Raw genomic sequence first — 13588 nt, 5'->3', positions numbered from 1 at the left:
ATTAAAGAAAGATAACTTTTCCAAAGCGGAAAGTGTTACCGGTAGAATAGTGTAAGACTATGCTCTATAAAGTGTCGTCGTTGCGTATACGTATACGAAGTGTATATAAATTATTATCCGCTTTACATATCGCCCATAAGCACATCCATCATGCGGTTTAATAGTCTTGATAAATCGATTTCTCGCTCCCGCTCGCCTCCTTCCGGTCTTTTGTTGCCGTTTGTTTAATCAGGAACTCCGTTCCTGTTTCACGCATTCATATAGGTAGGTATAAATAAGTTTATTGACTGATTTATACTGGTGTTGCTGCTGGTGCACACTTCCATACATCCACGAAAGTTAAAGAGCCATGTTAATACTAGCAGCCGAGTCGTTAATTGTTGTCAGTAACCCGGAACGCGTTTCCCCCGTACACTTCATATTGATTGTAAGAAGTGCACTTACGGTGGTTCGTTGCAAGGTATTGCAATTAACGCCTTGACACAGCTAAAGTTCCATGATGCGGTAGTCGAGTTTCGACGAGACTGAAATCGGTAACGTTAACGTAACGATAAATCAGTAGAAAAAATTGTTATTGATCAATTTTAGAACGACCTTGAAATAATTGGCATTATTAGCTATTATTCTTGACGTTACTAACTTTAACCTCATGATTTACCACACCATGAAGTTCCAAAGATCTGCATAATCCCTTGATGGTGAAAAATTCCTCGTGTTTTTTTCATTTTTGGCATGTGCGAATTAACCTTTTACCGTACAGCAATATTACAGTCCTCAAAATGGTTTCGACGGATGTCGAAGTGTCAAGTAAACAAAACATTAATCCATGATAGAGGAGCGAATATACAGGAGCATGAATTGCGAATATGGCAGGCAGGCCGGCAGGCAGAGATACCGAGGGTGCAATTCAGGTTGAATTCGGGAGAGCAGAGTCGCTATGGTTGCTACAGGACCCTCAGCACCCTCGGGAATCCGATCATTCCCCTCCGTCGCTAACGAAGAGGAGAAAGCGATGTCGAGGATAGAATGAAAACGGGGGAAAAGCGCCTGTCTCGAGACCTATACAGTATTGTGGAACAGTGGAGGCTGCAATGGGGTGTCTATCCAGCCCCAAATCCTCGACATCGGTGTCGCCCGATAACTGCAAAATCCTGGAGAGGTGTTAGCCGTGCTCCAGATGGGAACCAAGCAGAAGCAGAAGAAGAAGAAGGGAAAGCAGTCGCATAATAACAACAATAATAATAATTCTGTATGACGGCGGTGGCAATCTTCGAACGGTATGCGCTTCTAACGTAGTGACGTGTACGTATATTCGCCTTGACATTTGCGAAGCCGGCAAAAAGCATGGACGGAATCCAAAGCGACGCGTTGAATTCCCGGTTGGTTGGCATTTGTCATGTCGTTTGTTAAGAAGGCGCGGGCGTAAGGTGGGTAACAAATGAAAAAAAAAAAAAAAAAAAAAAGGAGTTACGAGCCGCACATTCGGAAATTTTATGATATGATAAAACCCAGCTTATAGCAACGAACGTAAATGTCAAGATCATATATGGAGAAAATCAGTATTAATTCAGTCTCAATTTCGAAGCAATCTCTGCATTTTTTATTTATTTTGTTGTCTTTTTTTTTTTTTTTTTGCGATAAAGTTTTGTGATTCTGGAATTCCCATGTTAAACACGAAGACAGTAAAGAAGCAGATTTTGATAAAAACTGCAGGAAAAGAGAGACGCGTAACATTCTTTGATTAAACTATACTTCGCAAAAATGCAGAATTTACTTTAGAAACATTGACTAAACCACAGTGTGCAGAATAAAATCTGCAACATTCTTTATATTGAAAAATATATTTGACACGGATAATTTTTACCAAAAACCTCGATTGTCACTCTTTTCCTGCAGCTTTTTAACAAAATCTGCTCTTTTTAATCTCTCCGTGAACACCCCGTGACAAACAGGGTAAAATTTAGACGGAAGTTTATTATTATTTTCATCGTCTTTTCGAATCGTAGGACGGTTCGATTTAGCTCATGAAGTATAATATAGGACACGATCGTTTTCCTAACAAGGACGATATCCAGGAGACGAAACACAGTCGGCAGAGACTATTGCAGACGAAGGACGTTGAGTTTGGTGAATTCTGCGGCTGCGCCGCATCGATTTTCCGAAGGGTAGTTTACCCACCCCTCTTTCAACCTTCGTCGCCTCATTCGCTCTCTCTCTCTGTCTCTCGCTCTCTTTCTCCCTGAACGGTGCAGCCTGCGATACATACACACAGAGATATCCTCTGTAAGGTAATGTTTGTGTTATCGTGGCACAGTTGGAAAGACGAAGCTATAAGGGAATGGAGGGCTGCTGGAATCTCCGAGTCTCGGAGCCACCGTGCTCTTTTTTCGCGCATCGTCATTCGAGCGTCTGCTTGCTGGCCATGTTGTTGAGGAACCCTTGCAGTGAAATTTGCCTCAGTCCAGGTCACGCCATGGCGATTACAGCACATGACATAGTGGCACATTTCTTTGTTGTTTCCGATACAGGTTATATCTAGTCAGGGTTTTTCGAGAATCCATTTTTTTTGTCATTTTTATTTTCGAAATGTATGTACATAGATTCGAGTATATGCACAGAAAATTTCACGTCGATCCGACAAGTATTCTCGAAATTACGCGCTCATTTGCAAAGACGCTCCGGAGCGTTTGAAAGTGCTTTTGAAACTTTGAACGGGTTTTTCTCGAAACTACGTTTTCAAAGTCGGTGAGCAAGATTTCTTGGAAACGGCTGAAACGATCAGTCTCAAATTTTTACACAAGCTTAATGAATATAAAAATTTTGCTTTTGACAAGCCGCCATTTTGTTAAAAATTAACATTTTGCTTATTTGCTTCGATTAAAGACGATACCATACGATACCTTGTATCAAGTAAATCTTTTTTGTTTCTTCATTTCGGATGATCGAGTCCAGAGAAATCTTGCTCACCGCAAGAAGCCTTTTTTATGAGGTGCTGCCAATCATTATTTTTACAAATAAAAAATGTCAGAATGAAGTTCAATGTTACCCCAATACGTATATAAATTTTTATATTAATAAACTGAAACATCTGTTTACGAAAAATCCTTGAAAAATCGCTTTATTCGCCCAATTTTACCCAATGTTCACGAATACTTGTTTTTCGCTAATCGTCAGAGATAACTATCTAACTGTTACATAACATTTTGAATCCTGATTGACAAGAAAATCAGCATTAAAAAATTGCACGACCAACTTCTAAGGTAAAAAAATGGGATTTTGTAAAATTCCGATAGTTGCTTGTTTTGTCTTTTTGACTTTTTTCGCCCTTGATTATCCTATGATCAAATCATGCTTGATTGACTCCAAGTCAGTAAAACGGCATATGCCGTATAGATTCTAACGATAAAATACACCCGAAAGGCTGCAGCGAATACGTTTGGTACATACGCAATGCAAGTATGCGCAGCTGTGTTTGCTGTTCACGCCTTTGAAAACGCCGGGAATGTTAATTGCCAATTGCGATTAACGGCAATCAACGAATTAGTCGGCAAGCCAATTAGAGAATTAGCCAATTAGCCCCTATTTACAGGACGATTCGGTTCGACCGTGCTGGGTCTAATACACGCACTAACCATATTCTTGTAATAAACTATAAAAGAAATCATATTAGGCATGAATTAGCGACGTAACGAATGTGAATTCTAAACCTGGCGCCATTTCTCTCCGAAAATTGCCGAGCTGATCCGAATGAAGCCGATTCTTTGTTCGATTATTCGACTAAAAATTGATAATAGAAACACATTGATTATAAGATTAGAGGTGTGATGCAAAAGTCAAGGCAAACTTTTATAACAAAAGTTCATTATCAAACCATTATTTTTTTTTGTCTTATTTAATTCTATTTTGACAATTATTACCAACAAATTATGGAGTATTCGTTGCGACAGTGACATTCGCAGAATGTTCGCACAATTTTTGCGGATACGAATATTCGTTAAATCTCTAGTATGATTGCAATAGCTAAAATTAATCAATCTGTTTGTTTACCGTCAATAGTGCACAACGGACACTTTGTTTCTCCCTGTGTTACTCACTCACACATCACGTGTGTCGCACCTGGGGTAGAAAATAACGAGAGGGTGTCTCTGGAATGAATCACCTCGCATAAGTGTGCCGCGTTGTATATCAAGTACCTACTTACGTAACTGGAGGGCACCTCGACCACCGGTTATCGCTATACCTATACCGCGTGCAGTTTTTACGTTCGGAATAGATAGAAACGGCGACGGAGTCGAGCTGAGGCCTGATTATCATACGTTTGCACGCGACGCACACTCGCAATTACAGAATATAGGTACATGGGTAGGTATAATAATATACCAAAACTCGTGTTCGAGAGTCCAAGCCACTTGCTCGAGTTTAAACTCACGATCAGTCAGTAACCACTGGTGAAATTTTTTTTATTGTCTTGTCGTTTTTACCCTCTTCATAAGGTATACGTTATAAATTTTTTGAAAATAAAAAACTCGAGATATCCAACTTTTGATACTGCTAATTATTACCAGAGGCTGCATAAATATGCATTCAAAATTACGAAATAATGTACGTACAATATAGACTTGAAAAACTAAATTACGGAAAACAGAAACTCCATTTTCTACCTCTAAACATCATATATGAATTTACCTAGAAAACAAAATGTGGAACGAAAATGACTTATTGTTAAGTTAATTGCCATACTTCCACTTGACAATCACGATTTATTGTTACAATTTCGTGTCCGATCATTTGGCAGAGTTACCCAGTTCAACAACCCTTCAATTCGAAGCTGGCAACGATAGAATGAAATCGCGGTATTCGGTACAGTAGGTTAAAGATTGCAGTCGAGAGCCTAGCCAATGGTATAACCGAATTCCAGCCCGATATATACATACACATACACACTCGTCTAACCGCGATAATATATAAATTATACAAATTTATACAGGCGAAGACCAGAGCTACTGGAATTTAAATAATCAGCAGAATTTACAGTGAGACTAGTTATAGCTGGACGGATCAGTCCAGAGGAAATTCAAATTTAGCGCCAATAAACGGGCGGCGTATTGCAGGATGCACAAATACGTGCGTCTATTTTTCTGTGTGTGTGTGGTTTTACACGTAGGCTGCAGAGCGGGTTAAGTCAGATTATATATAGATCGCACCTCTACGGATCGTCCGCTGCACCACCCACGTATACGTATACCTACATATGTAACATTCCCAGTGAATGTGCTCGAGGATTGCGTAATTCTGGGTGCCTGCTGCACCGCTGTCGTCACGCTGCGTCACCACGTGGCGGGTCTCGTCAACCGTTTCACAAGTTTCCCTTCTCCGAGAGATTTTACGTGATACTGTATTCCCCTCCTCCTTCTTCACCCCCGCGTCTCTTCGCGTTTCATGGCGTTTATACACGGATTTCACCATTTAATAAGAGCGGTTTATTATCTTGGTCTGGCAGGCTATCGAAATGGAACGCAGTTTCGATGTATTTTCATTACCGTGGCTATGGTATACGTATATAGATAAGGTGCAATCTGAGATAGGCGGACGTTTTTCTTTTCTTTTATGACTTTTGTTGGAATAAAGTCTAAAACGAGCGCAGTTTAATCGGGGTGGCCACAAATTTATTCGGATAAATATTCCATTACATTTCCAGGTTTTCTAGGACCCAAAACCCGAGTTTACCCTGACATTTTTCCAGCTCTAGTAAGTTACTAAAACCTAAATCGTTCAGCTTATTAACTCTGTCTTCGGTTAAAATGCGATTATAATTGAACAAATACGTATAATATACAGAAAAAGTCAGTTTAAGAAAATTTATTTTCTCGATGAAAAGAAAGTAAATTTGTTGCCTGAAAAAAATCATTTCCAATTCCCATGATAGAAAAGTGATATTTTCAGTTTCTTCCGTGACCAAATTAAGAATTCCCTGACCATTCCGGGATTTCCGAGACTCCTTTTAAATACCCCGACATTTTCTGAGTTTTGCAGAAACGAGTATCGCTGAAATCCGTGTGAACAGCTCACTACACAGGGTTAGATGGGTAGGTATTTTGTACAGCGTATTAAAGAGTCGTGCATATTATAATGAAGACGGAGGTGTATGACCCGTGAAAAGAACCCTTTATACGTGCCTAACGTATGCTCGCTTTCATTCGTCCAAAAGAGGCTTCAGACAAGAGAGTAAAAAGAAGAGAAGGAGAAAAGAAACGAAATTAGAAAGTAAAGCAAAAAGAATCACCAGCGTCGTAAAGAAGAAGCAGGTGGACCTGCAGTTTCAATGGCCTGCTGCGATGCACCGGCTGCTTTATTCCCCCCCTTTAGATCTTCTTACGTGCGCAAATCTGTGCAAGGCCTGAAGCTGCGGTTTATAATAATTTACACAATCCAAGAATCGCGGATCGAGGTTTTGGAATTCGAAAAAGAGAAATATTAATATAACAAGGAATGACGACGGTGAGCACAGTTAGTACAAACGTTATCGTGACGAAACATTGAGGAATAAATCACTGTTTTCTTACAATTTTACAATGAATTTTAAGGAACTAAGATTTTGAAACACGAATGTGTTTTGTTTTATTACCAACGGTTTACTGAATTTCGAACGGTTCCAAAATTGCGAAATAACGGTTTTTCCTCAGCATGAATCGTTACGATAACGTTACTAATTTTAACATGATACAAAATTTGGTATTTCAATACATACCGTGATATCGAAAAACACGTTGTACATAATCGGTCGAAGACGAGTTTCCAGATAATTAATTAAGCGTCTATAATATCACGCTGCGTCAGGTAGCCAGTAAGACAAGTAGTAAATACATATAATTACCCTAGCTAACGGTAATTTAACAACCGTTTTATTAATTCATCGATAATATCTGGTTATGAAGTAATAAGACCTGCCTGTTGGAAAAGAATCATTGGAAAATAAAAACGAAACAGTGACGGCTGTTTGGTATTCAGATTTTTAAATAGAAAACAGTCCAGCGATAGTGTTAATTGTTCTAATTACCAAACTCTGACGATGAAATGTTTTGAAAACACGGAAAACGCAGTTATGATACACAATAAAATCTGTAAACACCGCGAGCGTGAAAATTCATTAAAGTGCATACCTTCTGTTTCAATCTCGATCACGTGGTCCGTGGTGAACGATCAGTTGTTATCCATCGCGTCTGGGTTTCCTCCCTAGTTAAACGATTTTTCCGGGGTCTCGTGAAGCAACGTAGTTCGCTCAAAGATTTCACTAACGCTCAATTAATTCGCGGTAGTCGTGCAGGACGGACGACGACAGTTCGCTGACGGATGTCACGGAAAGATTCCGAAGAACCCGCAACATCTTGAGCAAACACCGTGAGGAACGTGTAAATTGATTTTCCGACGTTTAACGCGCTGCTGCTGAGGGGGGGGGGGGAGTCATGTGGGCCCCGAACTACCGACTACACACACAGACACTCGCGGGACGAAGAAACAGTCGAGAATCGGCTACGCACTTCCAATTTCCTCCCGCCTTTGACGAACTTCACTCAGCTCGCTCCGCGGTGGTGCGACAACAACTGACGATCAGCTGCTCTCAAACCCGTTTCGGAGCGCCAATGCCACACTCACGATCAGGTGTCGTTGTGTTGTTCTTCAGTCCTCGCATCGTGCTCTCACGTTCGGCAGCCTCACGGTAATCATCGACAATAATTTACGCCCCGCAACGATATAAATCGGCACTGTCAAACCGTCCATCGCCGATAGTCGCGTTCGACTCACTCTCGGTGATAGCTATAAACAATTGACGGTGCAGCGACGAATTGTGGGAAGTCTCGGCCTCGATATTACCGTTGTCGGATCGAGAAATCGATCGCGAATTAGACCGGCCGTTGTTTCCACCCTCGACGCCCTCGCGGCTCACGACGGACACGACGTGTGAGTAAAATTCGATACGGGCGGTTTATCCGGGCATTTTTGCTTCCGATTATATACGCGGAGGAGGGAATCGGTTCCCTGAAAAAACAAGTGACGTTCGCGCGGTCGATGGCGCGAAGAAACAACGGACACTCGATCACTTTCGACTCGGAGTTGCACGCCGAGCAACGACTCGAAGCGACTGGCACTGGGACAGAAACTGCGCGAGAGCCGCGATACTTCGGGTGGATTACCATTCGCTCCTTCGCTACTTTGCTCCCGCGATTGCTCCCGACCCCTGCAGCAGCCCGCGTTTGTTACGCTCCGCGATTGTGTGGATACTGCGGCCTCGCTGACTATCGGCGCATGCGTTGCGGCTCGATAAACCTTCTCCCCCTGCCGTCGGATCGAGGCGCCGCATGCAGACGGGGTGATGCGACTTGGATTTTCAACATCGAGACTCAACCCCGTGTAAGTATGAGATTAGGATGGTTCGTTTTTAATCTCTTCTTTTTTTTTTTAATGTGCCCCAAATTTTTCGAGCGTGTAAGATACGTATAACGTATGTCAGAAAGATGACAGACAATGTGGAATATTTTCCACGTCTCACTACTGCGTTCGAATTTCGAGGTTCGGTATCCGCAATTCGTAGGATTGATTATCCCGCACTTTGCCGCGTGACCGTCAGTAAATATCCCACGTAACGCGAGGTTGATTGCCAATTAGGGTGTACATGTAGACATGCATGTTTCGGATAAGGGGTATATATGGAGTGGCCGACGCGTAGCTGATTAGCTTTCACTGCGACGCATAACTGCAATCACGTGAAGCTTGATCGGTGCGTTTGATGGGTCGTGACGCGTCTGCAACGGGATCGCGAACCGTGAAATTCTACGAGTTGTGCCAAAATGCGCAGCTGAACAAATTTATTCACTCGTGCAACTATAAAAGCGTCTTCTGAAACAAAAACGAAGAATCATAGTTTACAATTCTAGTATAAGAAGAAACCGTCCCATGAGATTGATCGAGGATCGAGACGGAAGCGGTTAAATCGATAGAATGAAGATGGCTTTACGGATGAGGTGCAGATGTGGGATAAAAACTTCAAAGAAAAGTCGACGAAGGCAGACCGCCAGTTTCTCTCACAATAAGTTGCGCTTCGTTGAACTCCTGAGACGAGTTACACCGCGGGCTTATAATTTTGTTTTTACTTTTATTTCTAACAACAATAATGTGAATCATTCTTTTATGTCGCTGGATCAGCTGTAAATTCGTTTACAAAACCGCGAGGGCATTCGATGGTCTGTATATATCGGAAATACCTCGTTATCCAAGCACGTAGAAGTTTCTAAATTTTCGTTTTTGCAGATAGATTTCACGTTTGCTTTTGTGTATTTGCCATTATATGCTTTTCCATCCAACGTTTGTTCGCAATTTTCGATTTAAACATTTGTTGTCGTAACTGCAGTGAACGTCTAAAGAATCATAATCGTTCAAGGATAAAGAAAAAAGAGAACGAAGAGTTACACTTAGTAGCAAGAGACTTGAGCAGTTGTTTCGTAAAAATTCTCATGAGTATTTTTTTACTGGAATGAAATACAAGTTTTCCTATTTCTATTATAATATTTATAATATTGAACTTACCTCGACGTGAACGTGACGATTAGTTGTATTATTTTTTTTTATTTTGTTGAAATGATTAACGACACAAACGAATTCGCGTTTGAAGGAAAGGTAAGAATTGCCATGAATTTAACAAAAAAGCGAAGAAAAGAGGACATTTTGAAAACCAAATTTTATCAATTTAGACAAAAATTGAGCATAGATGTGAACAGGGACAAGAAAATGTTCGACTCGATAAGACCGTTTGCAATTTTGAATATTTTTGTTTCTCTTCTTCATTCTTTATCATTTTCATATCTATACCTATAATATGATTTATTATGTATATATATTATAATATTGTCGTATTAAAATACAAATTCCGACGTGTGAAAACACATTTTGATCTATACAGATCTATGTATGAAATTACGAAGTAGTACAGAACCGTCATATAAATGCCACATAACGGGAATAACAAACTGTTTCTTCTTTTTTTCTACGCGTAGAACTCCAGTGAATTCTTTTTTATTATTGTCGAATTCCTATCAAGTCTTCATAGTCTATTGAATTCAGGTTTGAAATCCCTTTTGCTAATAATAATAATAAAAACAAATCCTAATTCGTCTACGAATTCTTCTATTTATAGTTTATCAGTGGCGTAATGAGGTAGAAACACATCGCGCTCACTGATTGTACATATTAAAATTAATAAGGCAACTTATACAGTATTAAATAGTACGCATAGCAAATATAATTATACGATGTGGTAATGGTTTTTTTTTTTTTTTGTTTTTGTTTTTCAACGAGAAAAAGAGAACCATCCGTTAATTCGAATCGTTTAATTTTCCCGCCTCGGACAAATCGCGAGTCGAGGGAACACGAGCTGTGCTATATCATCGCTCTGTACGTAAACGTTGCACCACGTTGTACATTTATACATTTATACACATACACACGCACACATACACACACACCGCGCATGTATAAACGACATGTTTTCTTCGTCAATATTCGGAAATAAGAATGCAACCGAATCAAAGGAAAATAAAAAGAAAAAAAATTACTTTAAAAGTATAATATAGGAAAGTGGAAATGGGTGGGCGATCTGTCGCGCGGGCTAGTGTTTGAATTTCGTATGAAATATCTTTTTTCGCTTAATCTTCGTAATCTCTCTGTTGTTAATCTTGCTTATTCTCTGTCTCGTACTTCAATCCCAGGCTCACGGTTCTCGCATTTCGCTATCTACTGCTCGTCCTTATCCTTAGCCCCGTGTTTCAAAATTCGTGTGAACTCGATGTAATCGAACATCGATCCCTTGATGGGCGCCTCCCGGTACATCTCGTCCACATCGTCGTCCGTGAATCTACAAGGATAAAAAGAATCGCCATAGTTTTTGTCAAGTTTACATTCCTCCGTTATAATCAAAACTCTAGGAATATCGCGTCTCTGTTGTATCCACCCACCGATCTCCCATCGTGGTGAGCAACTCTCTGAGACGTTCCTCGTTTATATTGCCAGTGTTCTCCTCATCAAAGCAGCCAAACGCATTTTTGATCACGTCCTCGGGATCGGTGCCCTGAAGTCGTTCACCGAAGAGCGTAAGGAACATGGTGAAGTTAATCGGTCCCGGCGCCTCGTTCATCATACCCTCGAGGTAATCGTCGGTCGGATTTTTCCCTGTAAAAATTTTCTCGTGTCATTATTCTAATCTTTCAATTTCTTCATATCAAAAATGACTGCAAGCAATTCATTAGCAGTGCGTCTAACGAACTTATATAACTCTGTGAAACAAAAGGTACCCAGTGATGCGAGCATGTCGTGGAGATCCTCCTTATCGACGAAACCATCGTGATTCTGGTCGATCATGTTGAAGGCCTCCTTGAACTCAGCGATTTGAGCCTGATCGAACATCGCGAAGACGTTCGAAGTCGCGCGCTGTGCGCGTTTCTTCGTCGTCGCACGACGTCCGGCTGTTTTGCGAGAAGACATGTTCGACGTTTTTTGTTTTTGTTCCTGCAAAAACATCATCAACGATGTATAAAATAGTACAGCAAAAATCTATAACGGAATTGTAAATAATTCCGGTCGGTAAGGAAGCAATCTGTGTCGCATATCGTATTATAACATAAAAACTGTGTATAGGTACGCAACAGTCGCGACGTGCGTTGAGTGCCTTGATATACGTTCTACGCTGTATGTGCGCATACTTTTGATGCCCGCGGTATTGAAGAGACAGCGATGACGTCATGATAACGAGATTCGGAGAATTTCGTTACAGCGGTTGACTCATTGCGTCTCAAGTCTCAGGTTGCTTGCCTCGTTGTAGAAGGTCTGTTTTTTTTTTTTTTTTTTTCACAATTTCTTTTTATTTCTCTTTGCCTAATTTCATTCTTCGAAAGAGAAACGCGTTGCGTTTGCGTACATAGCGCATAATTAGTACACAAGGTGCCGTACACAGCTAAAGCGTAACACGTACAGGTGTATAGGTATCGCTGCTATCGCCGTAACGGTCGGTTTGTTCCGTTCGGTGTTATTTTAAGAGAATTTTTCACCCTCAGACAGGAAATTCTTACGTAGCTTATAATCGGGGTAAAAATAACGACAAAAGACGACGATGATGATGAACCGTGTAGTAGAATAAGGTTCTGCCACGAGAATGCAATTAACTGGTTGTTACTCTCGGGAGGTAAAAAAAAAAAGTGTTGGGAAAAAAAAAATGTAAAAACGCTAGTGTTATAATGCTAATAATTTGAAAATATTATTCAGGGCAACGTTCGAAACCGTTGCAAATTGCACAGAGAACAAAACGCGATTTCGCAATCTTAAAGTGATTTAATAAACATGTACTGAATAGTCTGAAAATGAAAGAATAGTGCTAATACAATTCTAGAGTCAATGGACATTGATCGACCGTTGGAATTCCGATTCAAATTTTTTCGTGGAAAGATATAATATACGTAGTAATTTCATAGCAGCTGATACGAAATATAAAAGACATTGTTAGCCTATCTCAGGTACGATTAGGTTCATGGTAAGTGATATGATAGCCGAACGAATCTGTGTGGAATTTAAATACCACAATGTGGAATGTCTTATAAGTTAAAACAGAAGAGTACATATATTGTAAAATGCAGGCTGTGAGCGATTGGTCACGAGCTCACTCAGAGTGAGTAACACGGTGACTTGGAGAGAAAACTGTCTCCACGAGCAATAACAATGGCGGTTCCACGACGACGCTGTCAAACGTAGTGAATATCTGAATTACTGCGGTCAATAAACGCGAGAAACGGATAAATTTTTAAACATGACGAGCCCGGGATACCGAGCATCGATTTCGGGGTGTACTCACCTCGTCAACGGCTCTCGAAGAGGTTTAAATTCTGGTTACAACTGCAGCGCGTTCTACACGGAGTTTCTCCAGCAATAGCACCGTCCGTAGTGTGTGAAGTGTGCCCCAGCGATAATCTCGTTGTCCGTGACTCAAGTTGGTCTGCCCCGAGTACACTTTTACCGCACGCAGTTTGCACCACACCCGATTAGGTGGCGCTGCCTGCCGGCGAGTCGGGGAACACAGCGATCTGTCAGGGGCGTAACAAGGCTGGAGAAACCGAGGCAAGGGGGTCCCCACGACAAGAGGTAAAAAATGAAGTAACATTTCATTCGGATTTGCAATCGTGATGTTTCGCTATTTTGTTTTCGTACTGTATTTTCAGATGCAATCCCCAAGGTTTGGTTCTAGGTTAATTAGATTGCAATTAGATGCCAGCTAACAACTTGTCAGTGCGCTTCTGATATTTCACATTTTAAATGATTATTTCGAGTTAATATTGTTACTGTATTAATAGTTATGTCGACTGTGTACTCGAAAATGTGAAATATCTTCTTTGGATAAATTTTCAGTTTACAGAGAATAAAATGCATAAATCGAATATCTTACTGCTTTATGGGGGACAAATTTATGAAGCTTGGGAGGATAAGCTCCAGAAAAATATGTTTCGTTGTTTAGTCAGGGGGCCCCTAAATGCCTAGTTACGCCCATAGGTAT

General features: G+C 40.7%; 2 protein-coding genes across 2 annotated transcripts in view; both read right to left on the bottom strand.

Annotated features, from left to right (window-relative positions):
* The window catches only part of LOC124213331 (uncharacterized), a 50089-nt gene extending 42371 nt beyond the window's left edge, over window positions 1–7718 (bottom strand). Inside the window, exon 1 of the mRNA XM_046614560.2 lies at window positions 7161–7718. The gene's annotated coding sequence lies outside the window, so the exon portion shown is untranslated. The remainder of the gene's footprint in view (window positions 1–7160) is intronic.
* A 2143-nt stretch (window positions 7719–9861) lies between these two features.
* Window positions 9862–13050, bottom strand: sqh (myosin regulatory light chain sqh). The gene is made up of 4 exons (XM_046614568.2): window positions 12893–13050; window positions 11343–11556; window positions 11007–11220; window positions 9862–10906 (listed from the first exon to the last, which is right to left on the bottom strand). The coding sequence occupies exons 2-4, from the start codon at window positions 11530–11532 to the stop codon at window positions 10786–10788; spliced, it is 525 nt and encodes a 174-aa protein (XP_046470524.1). The 5' UTR covers window positions 11533–11556; window positions 12893–13050; the 3' UTR covers window positions 9862–10785.
* Between the last annotated feature and the right edge of the window lie 538 nt (window positions 13051–13588).

The sequence above is a fragment of the Neodiprion pinetum genome, chromosome 2 (assembly GCF_021155775.2).
Source record: "Neodiprion pinetum isolate iyNeoPine1 chromosome 2, iyNeoPine1.2, whole genome shotgun sequence".
In the NCBI taxonomy this organism is placed as follows: domain Eukaryota; kingdom Metazoa; phylum Arthropoda; class Insecta; order Hymenoptera; family Diprionidae; genus Neodiprion; species Neodiprion pinetum.
This window is presented reverse-complemented; position numbering and strand designations above follow the sequence as displayed.

Bases quoted from the DNA above. Each gene is read 5' to 3' on its own strand.
- sqh (XM_046614568.2), bottom strand. From the start codon at position 11,532: ATGTCTTCTCGCAAAACAGCCGGACGTCGTGCGACGACGAAGAAACGC. The intron at 11,221-11,342 runs GTACCTTTTGTT...AAATTTTTACAG, and splicing joins CGACATGCTCGCATCACTGG to GGAAAAATCCGACCGACGAT. The intron at 10,907-11,006 runs GTGGGTGGATAC...TTATCCTTGTAG, and splicing joins CTCACCACGATGGGAGATCG to ATTCACGGACGACGATGTGG.